This window comes from Cetorhinus maximus, chromosome 6 (assembly GCF_964194155.1).
Source record: "Cetorhinus maximus chromosome 6, sCetMax3.hap1.1, whole genome shotgun sequence".
NCBI classification, from domain to species: Eukaryota; Metazoa; Chordata; class Chondrichthyes; order Lamniformes; family Cetorhinidae; genus Cetorhinus; species Cetorhinus maximus.
In genome coordinates this window covers 32,653,516-32,671,668 of record NC_135884.1, presented here as the reverse complement: position 1 = coordinate 32,671,668, position 18,153 = coordinate 32,653,516, and the positions used below count along the sequence as shown (strand labels likewise).

The window sequence follows — 18,153 nt, the reverse complement described above, 5'->3', positions numbered from 1 at the left end:
CTGTTTTTATTTCAGATTTCCAGCATCCGCAGTATTCTGTTTTTTGATTAGCTTGTCCTTTGAGCCTGTCCCATCTTGGCTTAGTGTAGCTTCTGCACACCATCACCTCCGTTCCTCTCCATATGACCACTTGGTCAAGGCCAAAGTATGGAGAAATCATGGGTCAATTTACGAAAGAAGCTCTGGGAAATTTCCTGTCCGATTGCCACTGATAATCAAATAAGTTCCTGGAGACCACTGTGACCCAAACCTCAATGACCTGCTGTCCTTGTTTTTGTAGATATGTTTGCTACAGATGTTGTGTTGCAAATGGTGTTTTGCTGTTTTAACTTCAATGGCTGTTAGAATTATTGCACATTTTTTTCTGTTTTGTGGTATATAACAATAACGGTAATAGCTTAAAATTGTAATTTTGTTTTCTGTATTAGGATACCAAGATTGCCTCACTGGAGAGAAATATTAGGGATTTAGAGGATGAAATTCAAATGCTGAAGACTAATGGAGCTCTGAGCAATGAGGACCGGGAAGAAGAGCTTAAGCAGATGGAAGTTTACAAGAGTCATTCAAAGTTCATGAAAAATAAGGTGACATTTTGTTTTTAGTTAGGTGTAAGATTCGTAAGTAATCACATAGGTGTCCTGTTGAGGCTTCTTGCTTTCGCTGTTTCATGCACTAATGATTGTGTGCTGTTAAACTTTCTACAGCCAGGTGGTGAAGGAGGAGACGAGAAGTCACCCTTTACTCGGTTTTAGATTTATCCACAAAGTGAAACATAACAAATGTAAAACTCCTCACCCTAAAATAACCCCCCCACCAGTGTCAATAAGTGTCTCTTCATATACGTACAAGTAATTATCCAAGAATGCCCCCCGAACTGTAGATAATTTAAATAATTTAATAAAATATTACCAGTTTATTTATGACTTCCGGAAATGGTCACTTGTTTTGTTTTTGGAGAGCTGTGTGTATTGATAACATTCTTTATAGGCTAGCCCTAATGGGGCAGGCTTGTTAGAACAAATGGTCTTTCCCTGTCTCTCATTTTCATTAGTTTGTTTAAGGATTTTGGCTCAAAATTATATTTAATGTAAATGTTACTGCATTAGTAAGGTTGGACAGATATATCAGGGCGTGTGGTGTGCTGTGACTGCAGCATATGGAGAGTTTGTGGAAAGCATTGCAATCCTGGTCAACCATATTTGTGCCAAGTGTCTTGCAGCTTGAGCAACTTCAGCTCAGATTTGTGGAGCTGGTGTCTGAGCTACTGATATTATGGGGTATCAGGAAGGGGAGAGTTACCCAGACATTTTGTCCCAGGAGGCAGTCACATTCCCCTTAGGTTAAATAGAATTAGGGTTTAAATTAAAATGCAGAACCTCAAAGCTAATAGCTTCTGGATTGTTACCTTAGCCATGTGCCAATTGGATGGGGTCAAGCATGTTAGAGAATTAAAAGCATGGCTCAAAGAGCAGTGTGGAAAGGGAAAGGAGGGGGTTTCGATTTCTGGAGCACAAGACGACAACTGGGGAAAGGGGGAACTGATCTGATGGGATGGACTCGGCTTAAACCAGGCTGGGATCAGTGTCCTATGACTAGAGCTATGGATAGGGCTTTAAACTAAAAGGGTGGGGTAGTGGTGGTGGGAAGAGTCACGTGAAGGGTGAATTTGAAATCTAAAGAGAAAAGTCAAGGCGATAGAGCAGTATAGCGATTTGGGTAAAGCCACGCAGAGTGGGACAGGGAGGAACAGAGTTTAATGGTTATAGTGTAGCACCAAATGAAGTCCACGTAACGCATAGTAATAAAGAAAAATTAAAGGCCCTTTATCTCATTACGTGCGAAACATTTGCAGTAAGATAGATGAACTAATGGCACAAGATAAATGATTTAGATCTAATTTCCACTATAGAGACATGGTTACGAGGTGACCAACATTTAGAGATAAATATTCCTGAATGACAACATCTAGAAAAGACAGAATGGAAAGGAGGAGAGTCACCCTGAAAGTAAAGGATCTCAAATGGACAGTGGTGAGAAAGACTTTCAGCTCAGAAGATAGGAAGTAAATCATGATGAGTGGAGATTAGGAATAACCAGGGTCAGAAAAAGCTGGTGGAATTAATTTATAGGCCCACTAACAGTAGTTAGACTGTTGGACGGAACATTAAGCAAGAAACAGTTAGAGCTTGTAACAAAGGCAATGTAATAATTGTGGAGGACTTCATATGAATCAAGATTGTTTGGAAGATGAGTTCATAGAATGCATTCATGACAGTTTCCTGGGATAATTCGCAGTGAAACCAAATAGTTTGAAGCTATTTTAGATCTAGTATTGTGTAATGAGGTAAGTTTAATTATAAGGGGAGAGCTGCCTCAGGTTCATTGAGTAAATTGACTAAAAGATATGGCAGTTAATAAACAGTGGAAAATATTTAAAGAGAATTTAATAAGTTTAATAAAAATATCTTACATTAAAAACAAAACTCAGCAAGGAAGATCTATCCAGCGTTTACTAGGGAAGTTAAAGATGGTATGAGATTAAAAGAAGAGGCTTACTGTTGCAAAGAATAGTAGTAAGCCTGAGGATTGGAAGAGATTTAGAAACCAACAAGGGGTGACTAAAACGTTGATTAAAAATAAGTAAAATAGAATATGAGAGTAAACTAGCCAGGAATATAAAAACTGATTGTAAGAGATTTTGCAGGCGTTAAAAATGGAAGACAGCAGCTCAAGTAAATGTTGGTACCTTAGAAATAGAGACAGAAGAAATTATCGGGGAAATGGCAGAGACATTAAATAAATCTCGTGTCTGCCTTCACAGTGGAAGACACAAGTTAAATCCAGAAGTATAAGGTAATCTAGGGGCTAATAAAAATGAGAAAGTTAAGATAATTATTATCAGCAGAGAATAAGTACTGGAGAAACTTAAGGGACTAAAATCTGACAAATCCCCAGGACCTGATGGCCTACATCCTAGGTTTCTAAAGGAGGTAGCTGCAGAGGTAGTGGATGCTCTGTTTATGATTTTCAAAATTCCCTAGATTCTTAAATAGTTAACAAATGTAACATCACTGTTCAAGAAAGGAGGGAGAGGGAAAACAGGGAACTACAGGCCTGACATCAGCTGTCTGGGAAATGCTACAATCTATTATTAAGGAAATTTTACCAATGCACTTAGTCAAGTCAACATGGTTTTACAAAAGGGAAATAGTGTTTGATATATTTATTAAGAGTTTTTTGAGGATGTAACTGGTAGACGAGAACTATAGATGTAGTGTAATAAAAACAGAAAATGCTGGAAAAACTCAGCAGGTCTGACAGCATCTGTGGAGAGAGAAACAGAGTTAACGTTTCATGTCCGTATGACCCATCTTCAGAGCTCCGAAGAAGGGTCATACGGACTCAAAACGTTAACTCTGTTTCTCTCTCCACAGATGCTGTCAGACCTGCTGAGTTTTTACAGCATGTTCTGTTTTTATTTCAAATTTCCAGCATTCGCAGTATTTTGCTTTTAATATAGATGTAGTGTACTTGGATTTCTGAAAGGCATTCAATAAGGTGCCACACAAGTTTAATATGGAAGATAAATTCATGTGGAGTTGGACTTGTTGGCTATGAAAGAATCCAGCTGCTAATGTAGATCAGCCTGTGTGTATCATTGCTGGTCTCCAGCCTGGATAAATGGTGGTGGTGGGGGGTTAGTGGCAGGAAGGACATCTGGCTGTTTTTAAAAGAAAAACCTGCCAAATCCAAAAAAAAAGAGGGTTGGTATGAAGGTGATCAACCAGCATTGTGGTGACCCTATGTCACATGGGAAAAGCTGAAAGAGGAACTATAAGGACATGTGGAGTTGGGGATAATATATTAGCATGGTTAGAGAATTGGTTAATGGACAGGAAGCAGAAAATAGGGATAAATGGGGCATTTTCAAGTTGGCAGGCTGTAACTAATGGAGTGCTGCAAGAATCACTGCTGGGGCCTCCGCTATTTATAATCTATGTTAATGATTTAGACCAAGTGACTGAGAGTAATTTATTGAAGTTTGCTGATGATGTAATGTTAGGTGGGAATGTACACTGTGAGGCATACACAGAGGCTGCAAAAGGGCATAGACAGGTTAAATGAACGGGCAACAAGGTGGCAGATGGTGTATAATGTGGCTAAGTGTGAAGTTATTCACTATGGTAGTAAAAACAGAAAAATACAACTTTATTTTGAAAGCGACAAAACTTCTAAATGTTAATCATCAGAGAGACTTGGGGGGGTGGAGGGGTACACATACAAGGAACACAGCATAAGCATGCAGATACAGCCAGCAATTTGGAAGGCAAATGGCATGTTGGTCTTTATTGCAAAAAGATTGGAGTTCATGAATAAGGAAGTCTTGCTACATATAGGGCTTGTGTGAGACCACATGTGGACTACTGTGCGCAGTTTTGATCTCCATATTTAAGGAAGGATATACTTGCATTGAAGACGCTGCACTGAAGGTTCACTAGGTTGATTGCTGGGGTTGTCCTATGATAGCTGAGTTAGTTGGGCCTATACTCTCTGGAGTTTACTGGAATGTGAAGTTAATCTCATTGATATGTACAAGATTCTGAAGAGACTTAACAGGGTTGACAGACTTGACAGACACAGAGGTTGTTCCTCCTGGCTGGGACATCTATAATACTGGGCGCAGTCTCAGGATAAGGGATTGATCATTTAGGACTGAGAGGAGAATTCCCTTCGCACAAAGGGTTTGAATCTTTGTAATTCCCTACACCAGAGAGTTGTGTATGCTTCATCGTTGAGTATACTGAAGTCTGAGATGGACAGATTTTTTTTGTTCTCTCAGGGAATGAAGGGATATGGAGAGTTGGCAGGAAAGTGGAATTGAGGCAAAAGATCAGCCATGATCATGTTGAATGGCAGAGCAAGCTTGAGGGTCCATGTGGTCTACTCCTCCTATTTTTAAAAATATTCTTGTGCAATATTGCAGTCAGTTTTAGCATCATGGTTTAAAAGCTGAAAGTATAACAAAAAAAAAGATATTTTGAAAGCCCTTTGTGAAACCTCATCAGAACAGGGAGGTTGCAATGTTTGAAGGTTAAAATGAATGAACTTCCTGGTGTCTGGAAAATACGACTTATCAGTTATTGCCCTGGGACAGCATCATTTTATCATTAGATCTTTTACAAAAGCCATATTTATTTATTTTTTAGCACTGATGACAAGATAACTAAAATAAAAGCGAAATTTGGAATGTTTCACTTTTTAATTGGAGAATCATAGCTCGTGAGTTAAAATTGCTTATGTGCTAACAGTCAAATGTAATATTCGCTAAGTTTGTTATCACCTTATAACTGGGGTTAGAAATGGCATTTCAAAATAATATATTCATTTATCAATAATATTTGAATGTAGGAAAATGAACAGTCCTTATTACTTATGCTCACAACATTGTAAATGGGATGCTGAGGTTGCAGATGGTCGGTAGCAAAGGCTTGGAGTTTATCCAGGTGCTGAAAATGTTGGTTTTGTTCCCAGTATTTAACCGGAGGAAATTGTGATGCATCCAAGAAAAAAAATCAGACATGCAAGTTGACACTGGAATGGGAAAGAGAGGTGGTAGAAAGGTGCAGTAGTTGTTGTCCATGTACATATGGAACATGGTCCCATGCTTTTGGATAATGTTGCCATGGGACAACAAACAGATGAGGAAGAGGAGCAATGTTTGGAGACTCTCTGGCTGTGATCCAATAGGTAAGAGTGGGACCAAACCGCTGAGCTACACAATGGAGGAAAAGCTGCTTGAAGAAGTTGGTATCATTGACTGTGTCAGAGGTGCATAAAGAATGAGAACAGTGCACTGCAGTCACACAGGATGTCCTTTTGTGGTGTTGATTAAAGCCGTAACAATTCTGTAGCAGGGTTGGAAACCTGATTCAAACATGGAGTTGTGAGAAAAATTATTGTGAATTCTGAGGAGGATTGTGATGGTCTTCAAGAAGACATAGACTGGCTGGTGGAATGGGCAGACACATGGCAGATGAAATTTAATGCAGACAAGTCTGAAGTGATACATTTTTGTAGGAAGAATGAGGAGAAGCAATATAAAATAAAGGGTACAATTCTAAAGGGGTGCAGGAGCAGAGGGACCTGGGGATATATGTGCATAAAATTGTGAAGTGATTTAAAAATATATATTTGGGGTCCTGGGTTTTGTAAATAGAGGAAAAGCCAGGAAGTTATAAACTTGTATAAAATACTGATTTGGCCTCAACTGGAGTAGTGTGTCCAATTCTGGGCACTGCACCCTAGGAAGGATGTGAAGGCATTAGAGAAGGTGTGGAAAAGACTCATGAGAATGTTTCCAGGGTGAGGAGCTTTAGTTATGGAGATTGGAGAAGCTGGGGCTGTTCTCCTTGGAGAAGAGAAGTTGAGAGGCAATTTGAAAGAATTCAAAATCATGAGGGGTCTGGACAGAGTAGGCTTGGGGAAAATGTTTCCATTGGTGAAGGGGCGTGGACCAGAGGCCACCAATTTAAGGCGAATGGCAAGAAGGTCAAAGGTGACGTGAAAAGAAAATGGCTAGGATCTGGAATGCCCTGTGTAAGTGTGGTGGAGGTTGATTCAGTCATAGCTTTTAAGAAGGAATTGGATAATTATCTGAAGAGAGAAAATTTGCAGGGCTACAGGGTAAGGGTGTGCAGATGGGACTAGCTGAGTTGATCTTGCGGTGCACCGGCACAGACATGATGGGCTGAATGGCCTCCTTCTGTGCTGTAACCATTCTGAGATTGTCTGATTCTATAAAAATGTACGTGGATTTGGGAAGATAAGACCTTTCCCGATGTAAGGAAGATTGAAGATGAGGTGGCAGTTGCAACAATAGAGGAATTGAGAGCCTGTTTTGGAGGTGAGTGATTATGGTGGTTTTCAAAGGGAGGTGAATAACTTCTGAGATGAGGCACCCATTTATAATGACATAACCACGTGAGAAAGGAGGGGAATTGGAATGGAGAATGGTGTCGAAAGCAAGATGTGGGTCTTGTGAGAAAGGAGAGCTTGGAGAGGGATAGAAATTAGAGAAAGATGTAGAGCAAGCTTGGCGTGGGAGTTGTAGGGAAAGTGGTGTGGGGATTGTAGGGAAAGTGGCGGGGGGGGAGTTCAGAAGTGACAAACAGCTGAATGTATGTTCTCCATCTAAGTGACTTGTTGGAGATGAGGGGTGGAAGCAGGTGAGAGAGGGTTTAAGGTGATGGTTGGCAGCAGAGAAGAGAAACCAGATGTCATCTTCGCATTCCAGAATGATTCTAGAATAGTGAGCAGCTTTCGCAGAGGAGGGCAAGGCCCAAAGATGCTTGATCTTGCTCGGACAAATCTGCTGAGGGGTGGCTAAATGAGGTGTGTGCCCCTTGGATTGGAAGGAATTATGTTGGGGGCCATAGTCGGTCAAAGTGAGAGAGGAGTGTGGAAATATCAATAGCCTGCTGCACTGGGATCATTGGGTTGTGCATGCATGGTTACCAAAACACAAAATGGATTGTTCACTCAAGAAAGGAAGCACCAGGAAAGGAACAAAAGGCAGGTTAGGAGAGAGGGTAGGTAATTTTCTGAAGCAAAACTTACAGGTTTCCAACTGTCAACAATTTTATGCATAAGTTTCTAAATATTTAGACCATAAGATGTAGGAGCAGAAATCGACCATTCGGCCCATCGAGGGTGCTCCGCCATTCGATGAGATCATGGCTGATCTGATAATCCTCAACTCTACTTTCCTGCTTTTACCCCATAACCCTTGATTCCCTTACTTTGGTAACTTAAGTTTTTATGTTTGCCTCATAAAATAAATTTTAACTTGTGATGTATATAGCCAGGTACCCGAGGAAATAACATGGTTGCTCAAGCAAATTGGGGAAAAAAATGTTTGAAGAATTTGTTCTTTTATGGTAAATGTCATTTCCAGATTAGTAGATTTCAAAACATTTTGTTTTGATTGCTTGGCCTTGAGTGTTGTAGATTTCTGATTAGGAATGGTAACTTTTGCTAGATTTTCCTTTTTTTTTCTTTATTCTTTCATGTTATGTGGGTGTCACTAGCAAGGCCAGTGTCCCATGATGTCAAATGATCAAATATTTGAGCAAATCCGCACACACACACCTGAACAGAGAATGATTATTTAAGACCATTGTTAAAGTATGACAAATATAACTTGCATGCTTAAGGTATAATATTACTTAGGTGCAATGTTCCTTCTAATTTTTATTTGTGCGTGGCTTCTTTATTGCTCTGCACAGGATGTTGTGGATTGCAGCAAAGTTGCTCGTGCAAATCCTGTTTATTGCACTTAGCAGTACATTGCCAATTGCTGCGCTGGTATGCACCTGCACAGCCAAGAGAGAACATTGCCTGGATATATGACTTTTAATTATATTGATAAATCACTTTTAATTAATAAATACATTAAACAAAAACAGGAGAAATTGGAGTATGAGAGTAAATGAGCAAGAAATATAAAAACGGACAGTAAGAGTTTCTTCAAGTATATAAAAGAGAAGAGGGTAACTGAAGTGCGCATTGGTCCCTTAGAGGATGAGACTGGGGAAAAGTACTAGGCAAGCTAATGGAACTAAAGGCTGACAAGCTCCCTGGATGTGATGGCCTGCATCCTAGGGTCTTAAAAGAAGTCGCTGAAGAGCTAGTGGATGGATTGGTTGTAATGTTCCAAAATTCCCTACATTTTAGAAAGGTTCCAGCTGATTGAAAAGCAGCAAATGTAACCCCTCAATTCAAGAAAGGAGGGGGGCAAAATGGAGAAAACTTTAAGCTAGTCTGCCTAGCATCTGTGATTGGAAAATGCTAGAATCCATTATTAAGGAAGTAGCAGGACATTTAGAAAATTATCCTAATATCAAGCAGAGTTGATTTGTTTTTATGAAAGGGAAATCATGTTTGGCAAACTTATTGGTGTCATTTGAAAATGTAACAAGCATGGTGGATAAAGGGGAATCAGTAGATGTAGCGTTTTTGGATTTCCAAAAGTTATTTGATGAGGTGCACATAAAGGGTTACTATACAAGATAAATATTCATGGTGTTGGGGGTAATATATTAGCGTGGATAGAGGATTGGCTAACGAAAAGGAAACTGAGTCGGAATAAATGGGTCATTTTTGATTGGCAAACTGTAACTAGTGGGGTGCCACGGGATCACTGCTGGTGCCTCAACTATTTACACTCTGTCCTTTCATCCAAGTCATTAATATAATCTGCATCATAGCCAAATTTACTGACAATACAAAAGTAGTGGGAAAGCAAGTTTGAGGAGGACACAAGGAGTTTGAAAGGGATATAGATAGCTGAAAGGAGAGACATGTTGCTGAAGCTTTTCATCTTGCACTTAGGACAAATGCAAGAATGCCAAGTTTCAAACAATTATAACAATTTATACAACAGAAGAAAAGGGCGCTAATTAGTTGGGAAGTTGACTGATTGGCCGAGGCATTGCCATCGATAAAGCAACAGGGAACTATAGATTCCCCAAGCTCCCAGGTAACTCAAAGGCACAAGGCTTGAACATGTTCATTTTGTTTGCAGAGTCTGCATATGAATGTATTTCACTTCTAGCAAGCGTAAATAAGCCATGTTTCGAGCTCAACTGATTATCTTAAATTGGTTGTTAATGTAGCTGTTAGTGCACTCGGGAGTGTTCACCAAGTGCCGCCCAATCGTGAAATCACATCTAACAGTAGACATTTTTGTTTTGGGTTTTGCAAGCATGGAATGCTTGAGTTTGGTCTGTACATTTCTTATTGTGAACAATCAAAGGAACATGCTGTTTGATTCGATCAGCCATTCATTGAGACGTATGACCTACGTACCTGCCATCACACTGGCACAGAGATTCATGCCCAATGTTGCTCAGTTGTGTGGTTTGCAAAATGTCTTTTGCCGTCAGTCTTGCTACAACCATACAGGGCGTTGGTGTGATCATAGCTAGAGTAAAGTTTTGATGATATTTAAGGAGAGATGTACCTGCATTGGAAGCAGTTCAGAGAAGGTTCAACAGTTTGATTCCTGGGATGAGAGAGTTGTCTTATGAGTAAAGGTTGAGCAGATTGGCCTATACTTATTGGAGTTTAGAAGAATGTGAGGTGATCCTATTGAAACCTGGTATTCTGAGGAGGTTTGACAGGGTATCTGCTGAGAGGATGTTTGCCCTCCTAGGGAATCCAGAACTTGGGGCGGTGTGGGTGGTGATGTGGTAGTGTGGAATAGTTTCAGAATAAGGAGTCTCCCATTTAAATTGGAGGCGAAGAGGAATTTTGTCTCCCAGAAGGTCATTCATATTTACAATTTTCTACTCCAGAAAGCAGTGGAGGCTGGACTATTGAATATATTCAAGTCTGAGTGGAAAGATTTTTGATCTCTGAGGTGTCGAGGGCCCTGCCAGCATCAGATCACCCACGATCTTATTGAATGGTGAAGCAGGCTTGAGGGGCTGAATGGCCTATTGCACCCATTTCAATGTTCTTGTGCTTTTAATATGTAGTCTGCAGAAGGTAAATAGACTAAGGTTGATTTGTTGAGTTGTCATGTTTGTTATTCTTTAGTGGAGAATGAGAAAATCGCTTGATGTTTCTCTACTTCCATTTTTCATTTTCATTGCTGCTTAAACTGGCATGGTATACTTTGAAGTAACACTAAAAACAAATACTGTCCTTGCGAATGCCTCACTGATTCTAAACAGATTATGTGAATTTGCCCATTTGTATGTCAGTTATAAAGTCATTAACCTTGGCAAGGTAAAAATATAAACAAGCTAACTGGATTGTAATTTGGGCTTTGAATTTTTTGTTAACAGAATTTGAATACTGTGTTCCTAAAATAAATGCTGGACAAAATGGCAAGATTGTGACAGATAAATGACAATGAGGCCCATGAAAACATTGCTTCAGGCTGTGCATTTTTGTCGTTCTTTATACCCTATCTCTGAATCAAAAAATGCTTAGTGTTATTAACCTTTGAACTGCACTAACTGAGCAAAATAACCCAACAGAAAGACTTAGTATTTCTTAGATTTTTAAATTAGTTTTCAGAAGGCAAGTATTCTATTAAGCTTGTCATTGCCTACTTAAAAATTTATAAGAAGGACTTTCAACAAAATGAGCCTATCTTGTCCCTTGTCAACGCAGTAACATTTTGATGAATCTCCACAAGGTTCTTTCACCAGATCCATCCATAATTAATTTTGTGTTATGTGGGTTCTTAAATGTGTTACAAATCCCTCCATTCAACTGGTGACCTTTTGAGGTGGAAGTAGTATTTATTTATCTGCCCTTAATGTTTTCCCTCATAAAAGGCCTATGTTCAGATTGTATGAAAAGAATAGATAAAAAAATAGAAACCTGATTGTTGGCCAATGTTTGTACAACAAAGGTCTTTTCATTGAATTTGAATTTTGGGTGCAAATAATCTCTTGGTGCGTCAGTCTGAATATCTTCTTGAGGAATTGAGAGTCTTTTGTTGTACTGTTTTGTTCCTTAAGTCCTCTTCACACTAATTAGGTGCACAAGGGATTTTTAGATATATTTCAAAATAAATTTTACATACGTGTGCAGATCCTGTCAACTTTTCTGATTATAACTACATATGTCCACCTTTATAATGGGAACCGGCTGTGTAAACTTGTCATGTTTAATTGCCTCTTCAAGCCAATGGAAACACTGCAGTGCCAGCAGTAGAGGGAATGTGTAATTACTGTCACAGAGTTATGTAGGCAGTTTTCATTATCCATGTGGACAATTACATAGGAGGAGGACGCTCCATGAAAGTTCCCATCTTCAACAATGGTGGACCCTAGCATGTGAGCGCAAAGGAGCAACCCTGAAGCACTTACAACCATCTTCAGCTAGAAGAGCAGATGACCCATCTTGCCTACTTCTGAGGACCCAAGCATCACAGATGTCTGTCTTCAAACAATTTGATTCACTCTGATATCAAGAAACAGCTGAGTGCACTGAATACAGCAAAGGCTATGGACCCTGACAGCACCCCGGATGTAGTGTTGAAGATTTGTGTTCCAGAACTAGCTGCACCCCTAGTCAAGCTGTTCCAGTACAACTATGACACTAACATCTACCTGACAAAATAAGAAATTGCGCAGATATGTCCTGTTCACAAAAAGCAGGGCATCCATTACCGCCCCATCAGCTGACTCTCAGTCATCAGCAAAGTGATGGAAGACATTGTTGACAGTGCTCACCAATGCTCATTTTGTGTTCTCCCAGGGCCAGTGTGCTCCAAACCTCATTGCAGTCTTGGTCCAAACATGGACAAAAAAGCTGAATTCCAGAAGTGAGGTGAGTGATTGCTCTTGCCATCAAAGCAGCATTCCATGGAGTATGACACCAAAGAACCTTAGGAAAATTAAAGTCAATGGGGATCAGGAGGAAAACTCTCTACAGGCTTGAGTCCTACCTAGCACAAAGGAAGATGGCTGTGATTGTTGGAAACCAATCATCTCAGCCTCAGGACAATGTTACAGGAGTTTCTCAGGAAAGTGTCCTAGGCCAACCACCTTCAGCTGCTTCATCTATGAACTTTCCATCTTCATAAGATCAGAAGTGGGGACGTCTCCTGATAATTGCATACTGTTCAGTTCCATTCATAATTTCTCAGATAATCAACATCCTCGGGTTCATCATTGACCAGAAACTTAACTTGCCCAGCCACATAAATACTGTGGCTGCAAGAGCAGGTCAGAGGCTGGGTGTTCTTAGGCAACTAATTCACTTCCTGACTCGCCAAAACTTTTTCCACCCACAGTAAAATACTGGTGAATCAAATCCCAACAGATCCGCCCACAAATTAGTGTTAAGCAGAGCGTTGTGATAACTGAGGAAACCCCATTCTCACATACAAAAACAGAAATACCTGGAAAAAGTCAGCAGGTCTGGCAGCATCGGCGGAGAAGAACAAAGTTGACGTTTCGAGTCCTCATGACCCTTCAACAGAACTAAGTAAAAATAGGAGAGGGGTGAATGCATCTTTGTGTAACCCGATATGCCTTCAAACATGGTTGATGTCAAAAACAACAGATCCAAATTTCAAATGAAAATACAGTAAAGCAGTAGATGTATGAAAAGGTCTTTATTCAATTTGTTCACACCTTGCAATGGCCTGACCTCGTAAAAGACTGGAGCTTTGTATTGAAGAATGTTGGGAGTTAGCTCCGGTGAAAACTGGATAATCTTTTTTTGCTCAGCATCCTGTCTTCTGATGTGCGCGATACAGTCCGCCATGTTGTCAATGCAGTCAAACATGTTTTTGGTGTTTTCGTGCTGTAGCGCGAAATCCCCAGAGCATTTCTACAGCCTTTGTGGCATTGGCTAGGGAAACAAGTGGGTGAGCGGGCGGGTATTCATCGGATTCTTCAGGGTCATTGGCTTCCCCAGCACCTTAGCTGAAGAAAGTATTACACCTGTTATTGCATCGTCTGTCAGTTCAGTGTACAGCATTGTCCGCCTCCGTAAGTTTCCATGGTTGTTTCTGCTGGAATTTCCATGTCGACCTCCCACAGGCGAACAAAAAGTGCCTTATCATCGGGTTGGTGGCCTCACCCTGCTCTTCCTCGCTCTTGATGTCTTGTGCAGTCATAACTTGCCCAACGTGGTGGAAGCAGTTGACAATTGTGGCTTCTGTCACCATCTTCCACACCTTCCCCATCAAGAACATGGCCTCTGAACAGTTAGACTGTACCCTTGCTTCTTATTGATGGTCTTGATAATCTGAGAGAGTGCCTGCTTGTTAAACTTCACAATGGTGGGCAAACCTGATGGGGAATCTCCCACTCCTTCGCAGTGTCTGCTTTCCACTTCACGCCACGGTTTTCCACTTGCTGTATCAACTTCACCTTCTCTCCGATTGTCAATACATTTACTTTTTTCACAAGTTTAGCCATACTCCGAAGCTTTGTATGTTCTTCCACGGGGTGATCTCTATGTCAAATGATGGTTTGCCCAGCGCCCTATGATTTTGTGCGTTTGTGTGGTCTAACTCTGCTCTGGCCAGAGAGTCATTTGACAAAATTAGACAAATTCGGCTCGTCCGGAGTTGCCAGATTGTAATTTTTGCTCATTACAGGCATCCTTCTATGGGATTTGCTATTCTGTCAGTGGGAATAGTTGACGACTTCGACATAACTGGAATTTTGTGTCATCCGAGTTTGACTCATTGCGATTTCACTGCATCTACAAGGCGCAAGTCAGGAGTGTGATGGAACACTCTCCACTTGCCTGGATGAGTGCAACCCCAACAACACCCAAGAAGTTTGACACTATCCAGGACAAAGCAATCTATTTCATTGGCACCCCATCCACCACCTTAAACATTAACTACCTCCACCATGAGCGCAACATGACTGCAAGGCGTATAACCTACAAGACGCACTGCAGCATCTTGCCAAGACATCTTCACAGCACCTCCTACAATCAGGAATCTCTGCCACAAGGACAGCAGCTGCATGGGAACACTGCCATATGAAGGTTCCTTTCCTAGCCACATACTATCCTGATTTGGAAAAATATCAATGTTCCTCCATAGTCCTTAAGTCAGAACCCCAGGTCTCCCTACCTAACAGCACGATGGGAGAACCTATGCCACATGAACTGCAGCAGTTCGACAAGGCGGTTCATCACCACTTCAAGGGCAGTTAGGGATGGGCAATAAGTGCTGGCCTTGTCAGTGACACTGGCATCCCATGAGCAAATAAAAAGTATGAATTTATAGTATATTAATGGAACTTGTATTTGTGTGTAGATCCTGTCTGTACTGCTTGGTTTCCTGTTGTAATGTCTTTGTCACACTATTTGTATCACCTTTTACCATCATAAATTCTGATGTTGCATTTCTAATGGGAAATGCCAAGATAAACTCGTCACTCACAATTTGGCCATTTGTGTTCCCAAAATTATCCTTTTTTTTTCACCAATTGGCTATTATTGTTCTCAGCAGTTGAAATTTCTAATGTCAGAAAACGTTGTTTACTCCACAATTGTGTTTAATTTCATCCATGAAATCATCTGTTGTGGTTTTACATGCCTCCAGTATGGTTTCTACTTGAATGTCTCAGCGCCTGTAAAAAGTAATGGCTGATTTGGTATTTTTATGCAAAACTTTGACTTTGTCAGGTGAATTTGCATTTTGTAGCCTGAGTGTACTAGGGGTCCTAATTTTCCAGGATGCATTAGTATGGTTGAGTCACTGAGATCAAGGATTGTTTTTTTAGCACTTTTGCTTTGCAGTTTCTCAAGTTCTCAAGTTTTTTTCAAGAAAATCTACTGGTAAAATTCCGATTGTTTACGGGGGGCAGGGGGGAGGCAATGATTGTTCTGAATTCACACCTGCTGTAACTCAGGTCATTTTGCAGACACTGAAGTATTTGAAACAGCAATCGTGCTGAGCCACAAGCTCCAACAAACAGCAATGAGTTCAATGATGAGTTGATTTTTGAGTGTTTGATTGAAAGACCGATTTAACCAGTATGCACTGAGAAGTTTTTGTATCTCTCTCCTACCCTCCTGTTTAATCTTAAATTTTATTATTTTGTGTTCACTCTACCATGGCTTCTCTTAAGCTCCTTATTTTGGTTTGCGGTAACTGCCTTTGAAAATCGATTTGAAGCTTTCTATTTGCATGTTTCAAAGTCTGGGTTTTCCACCCTATTCATTTTAATAGACAAGGAACATTGAGAGTTGGGATGGCAGAAAACCATGGCTTTTTTTTCTCTTTTTGCAGTTATTTTTGTTGCTTTTGTTTGGGTGTGTTCATATTTTAACAACGGCATTGCTGCAACATAGTTCAGCTTCACAGCAATACTAAAATTTCAATCGAAGTTCAGGGTTTGGTCTTGACCTGACTGCAGGGATACCTGGAGGAGGCGGTTTCACACTTTGTGGGCTTGAAATTGCAAGGATTATAACCATGGGGTGCATGTGTTTGTTCACTTTTGGTCCCACTGATTTACAGTAACTAATTAAGCCAAATTCCATTTTCATTAAATGGCATTCTGAGATTTTTTTACTGGTCCTTTGAGGGTTGAATTCCACAACATTTCCCATTATTCTGTGAAAGCCATAATTGTCAGCTTTTATTTATAAAACGGAGCAGTTTTTTCGACCAGGAAGTAACTTTGATGGACAAAAGTGGGACGTGGGCCAGTTTGTTTTTTCAAGTGGAACAAACGAGGAAAATAGAGTTGCAAGTATTTTAAATTTAGCAGCAGAGGTGGGCAGAGTGAAACCAAGCAAGCAGCAGAAACCAGAAGATTGTCTTAGCAGGAAGACAGTGTGGGACCCAAGTGTGACAGAACCAGTGAATTTGTTGCACACCAACTAGTGAGCCCTTAGATCCTGGAAACTGGAGTGCCCAAGTTAAATGGTGCAAAAGCTGAATACTAAGGACATCAAGGGATATGGAGGGAGTGGTAAAAATGGCGTAAGAAATAGATGATCAGCCATGATCTGATTGAATGAATGGCGGAGCAGGCTTGATGGGTTGAATGGCCTACTTCTGCTCCTATGTTCCAAAAGCAAATTCAGTTGATTGATGCAGCCATATTGTGGAATGCATAATTTTCTGAATGTTTCCAATTTGTTCACGACCCTGTAAATTCCAGTTTCTGAGAATAAAATGATAGTCAAAATTGTTTGAAGAACTATTTTGAGCGAGTCAGTTTGTATATCAAGAACCAGAATGGTGAAAGTTGACAAAACAAAATTGAATGGTAAACATCAGTGCATCAATTAAAAATGGGACAAGTTAACACAGAAGTACAACCAAAAATTCTAATAACAGAAAGTAAGGTTTGAGGGTAGCATTTTGTGCAGGATTTTTAATAAGATATAGTTTTTAATATATTGTGATAAACGGTCCCAAGGATTTCAAGTTAGTGCAGAAGCTCTTGCCACACTGTCTAAATGTTTACATTTTAACTGCTGAATAGAATAAATACAGTTCCAGCCTGGTATTATGAACTGAATGCTGCCTGACTAAATCTATACTGTGATTTCAGACCTGCATTTACTATAGCTTTTCTGTTCACTTGCATTATTGTCTGCCACCTAGACTCAGAAATAAGCAGTTTGCGCCATCATTTTTTTTTCATGGGATGAGAGTGCCGTTGGCATGGCCAACACTTGTTGCCCATCCCTAATTGCCCTAGTGGGATTCTTAGAAGTATACAGTCTGGGTGAGTCTAGTTTGTAAATATACACTTCAGTCAAGTGGCTTGGAAATGTCTTGCTGATCATTTACAACTGGCAATTTCAATGGAAATGGGATCATTGTTGTAATTTTTGCATGAGCAAAAAATACATTCCTATTTTCTTCAAATCCAATTATTTGATATGAGCAGTTTCAAAGCAGAGTCTTTAATCATCTTTCCCAATTCAATAAAAGAACAGGGGTTTTGTTTGCTAGCACTAACTTGAGATCTTTTGACCACTCAAAATACTTAAAGCATTTGACTATAATTTGTTTAAGTGGAGTTTTCTTCGAAAGTTCATATTTGGTGCTTTTGTATCATGCAGCTACCAGGGTGGCAGAGGTAAATTAGATGGACTATGGTATTATCTATGGGTTGCTATGTTTCTTTGGTGCCACTTATAATTTCATTGGCTTCAGTATTAAGAACAAAGTATGGAAATACTGTACTGAATTTTTTTACTAAACGCGTTCAGTATATTTGTGCAAGTGTTGTTGTATGTTTGGATCTTAATGCCATTTGACTAAAGCCCACTGTTGTAAATATAATGTAGTGACTTATTAATAAATTCACTTTGTTCCTGCACCTTTAAGAGCTAACAATGATTGGGGAGGCATTGACACAGTGGTATTGTCAATGGACTAGTAATCCAGAGAACCAGGGTAATGCTCTGGGGACCGGGGTTCAGATCTCATCACGGCAGATAGTGAAATTTGAATTCAATAAAAATTTGGCCATGAAACCATTGTCGAATGTCGTAAAAACCCATCTGGTTCACTAATGTCCTTTAGGGAAGGAAATCTGCCACTCTTACCTGACTCCAGATCCACAGCAGTGTGGTTGACTCTTAAATGCCCTCTGAAATGGCAAGCCACTCAGTTGTATCAAACACACCTCACGG

At 40.1% G+C, this 18,153-nt stretch overlaps 1 protein-coding gene across 3 annotated transcripts in view; it reads left to right on the top strand.

Annotated features, from left to right (window-relative positions):
* Window positions 1-18,153, top strand: part of LOC144681687 (ERC protein 2) — an 864,810-nt gene that overhangs the window by 209,856 nt on the left and 636,801 nt on the right. For all 3 annotated transcript variants that reach the window (XM_078543515.1, XM_078543513.1, XM_078543512.1), the window contains one exon: window positions 429-584. In XM_078543515.1, the coding sequence (XP_078399641.1) occupies window positions 429-584 (156 nt within the window). The remainder of the gene's footprint in view (window positions 1-428; window positions 585-18,153) is intronic.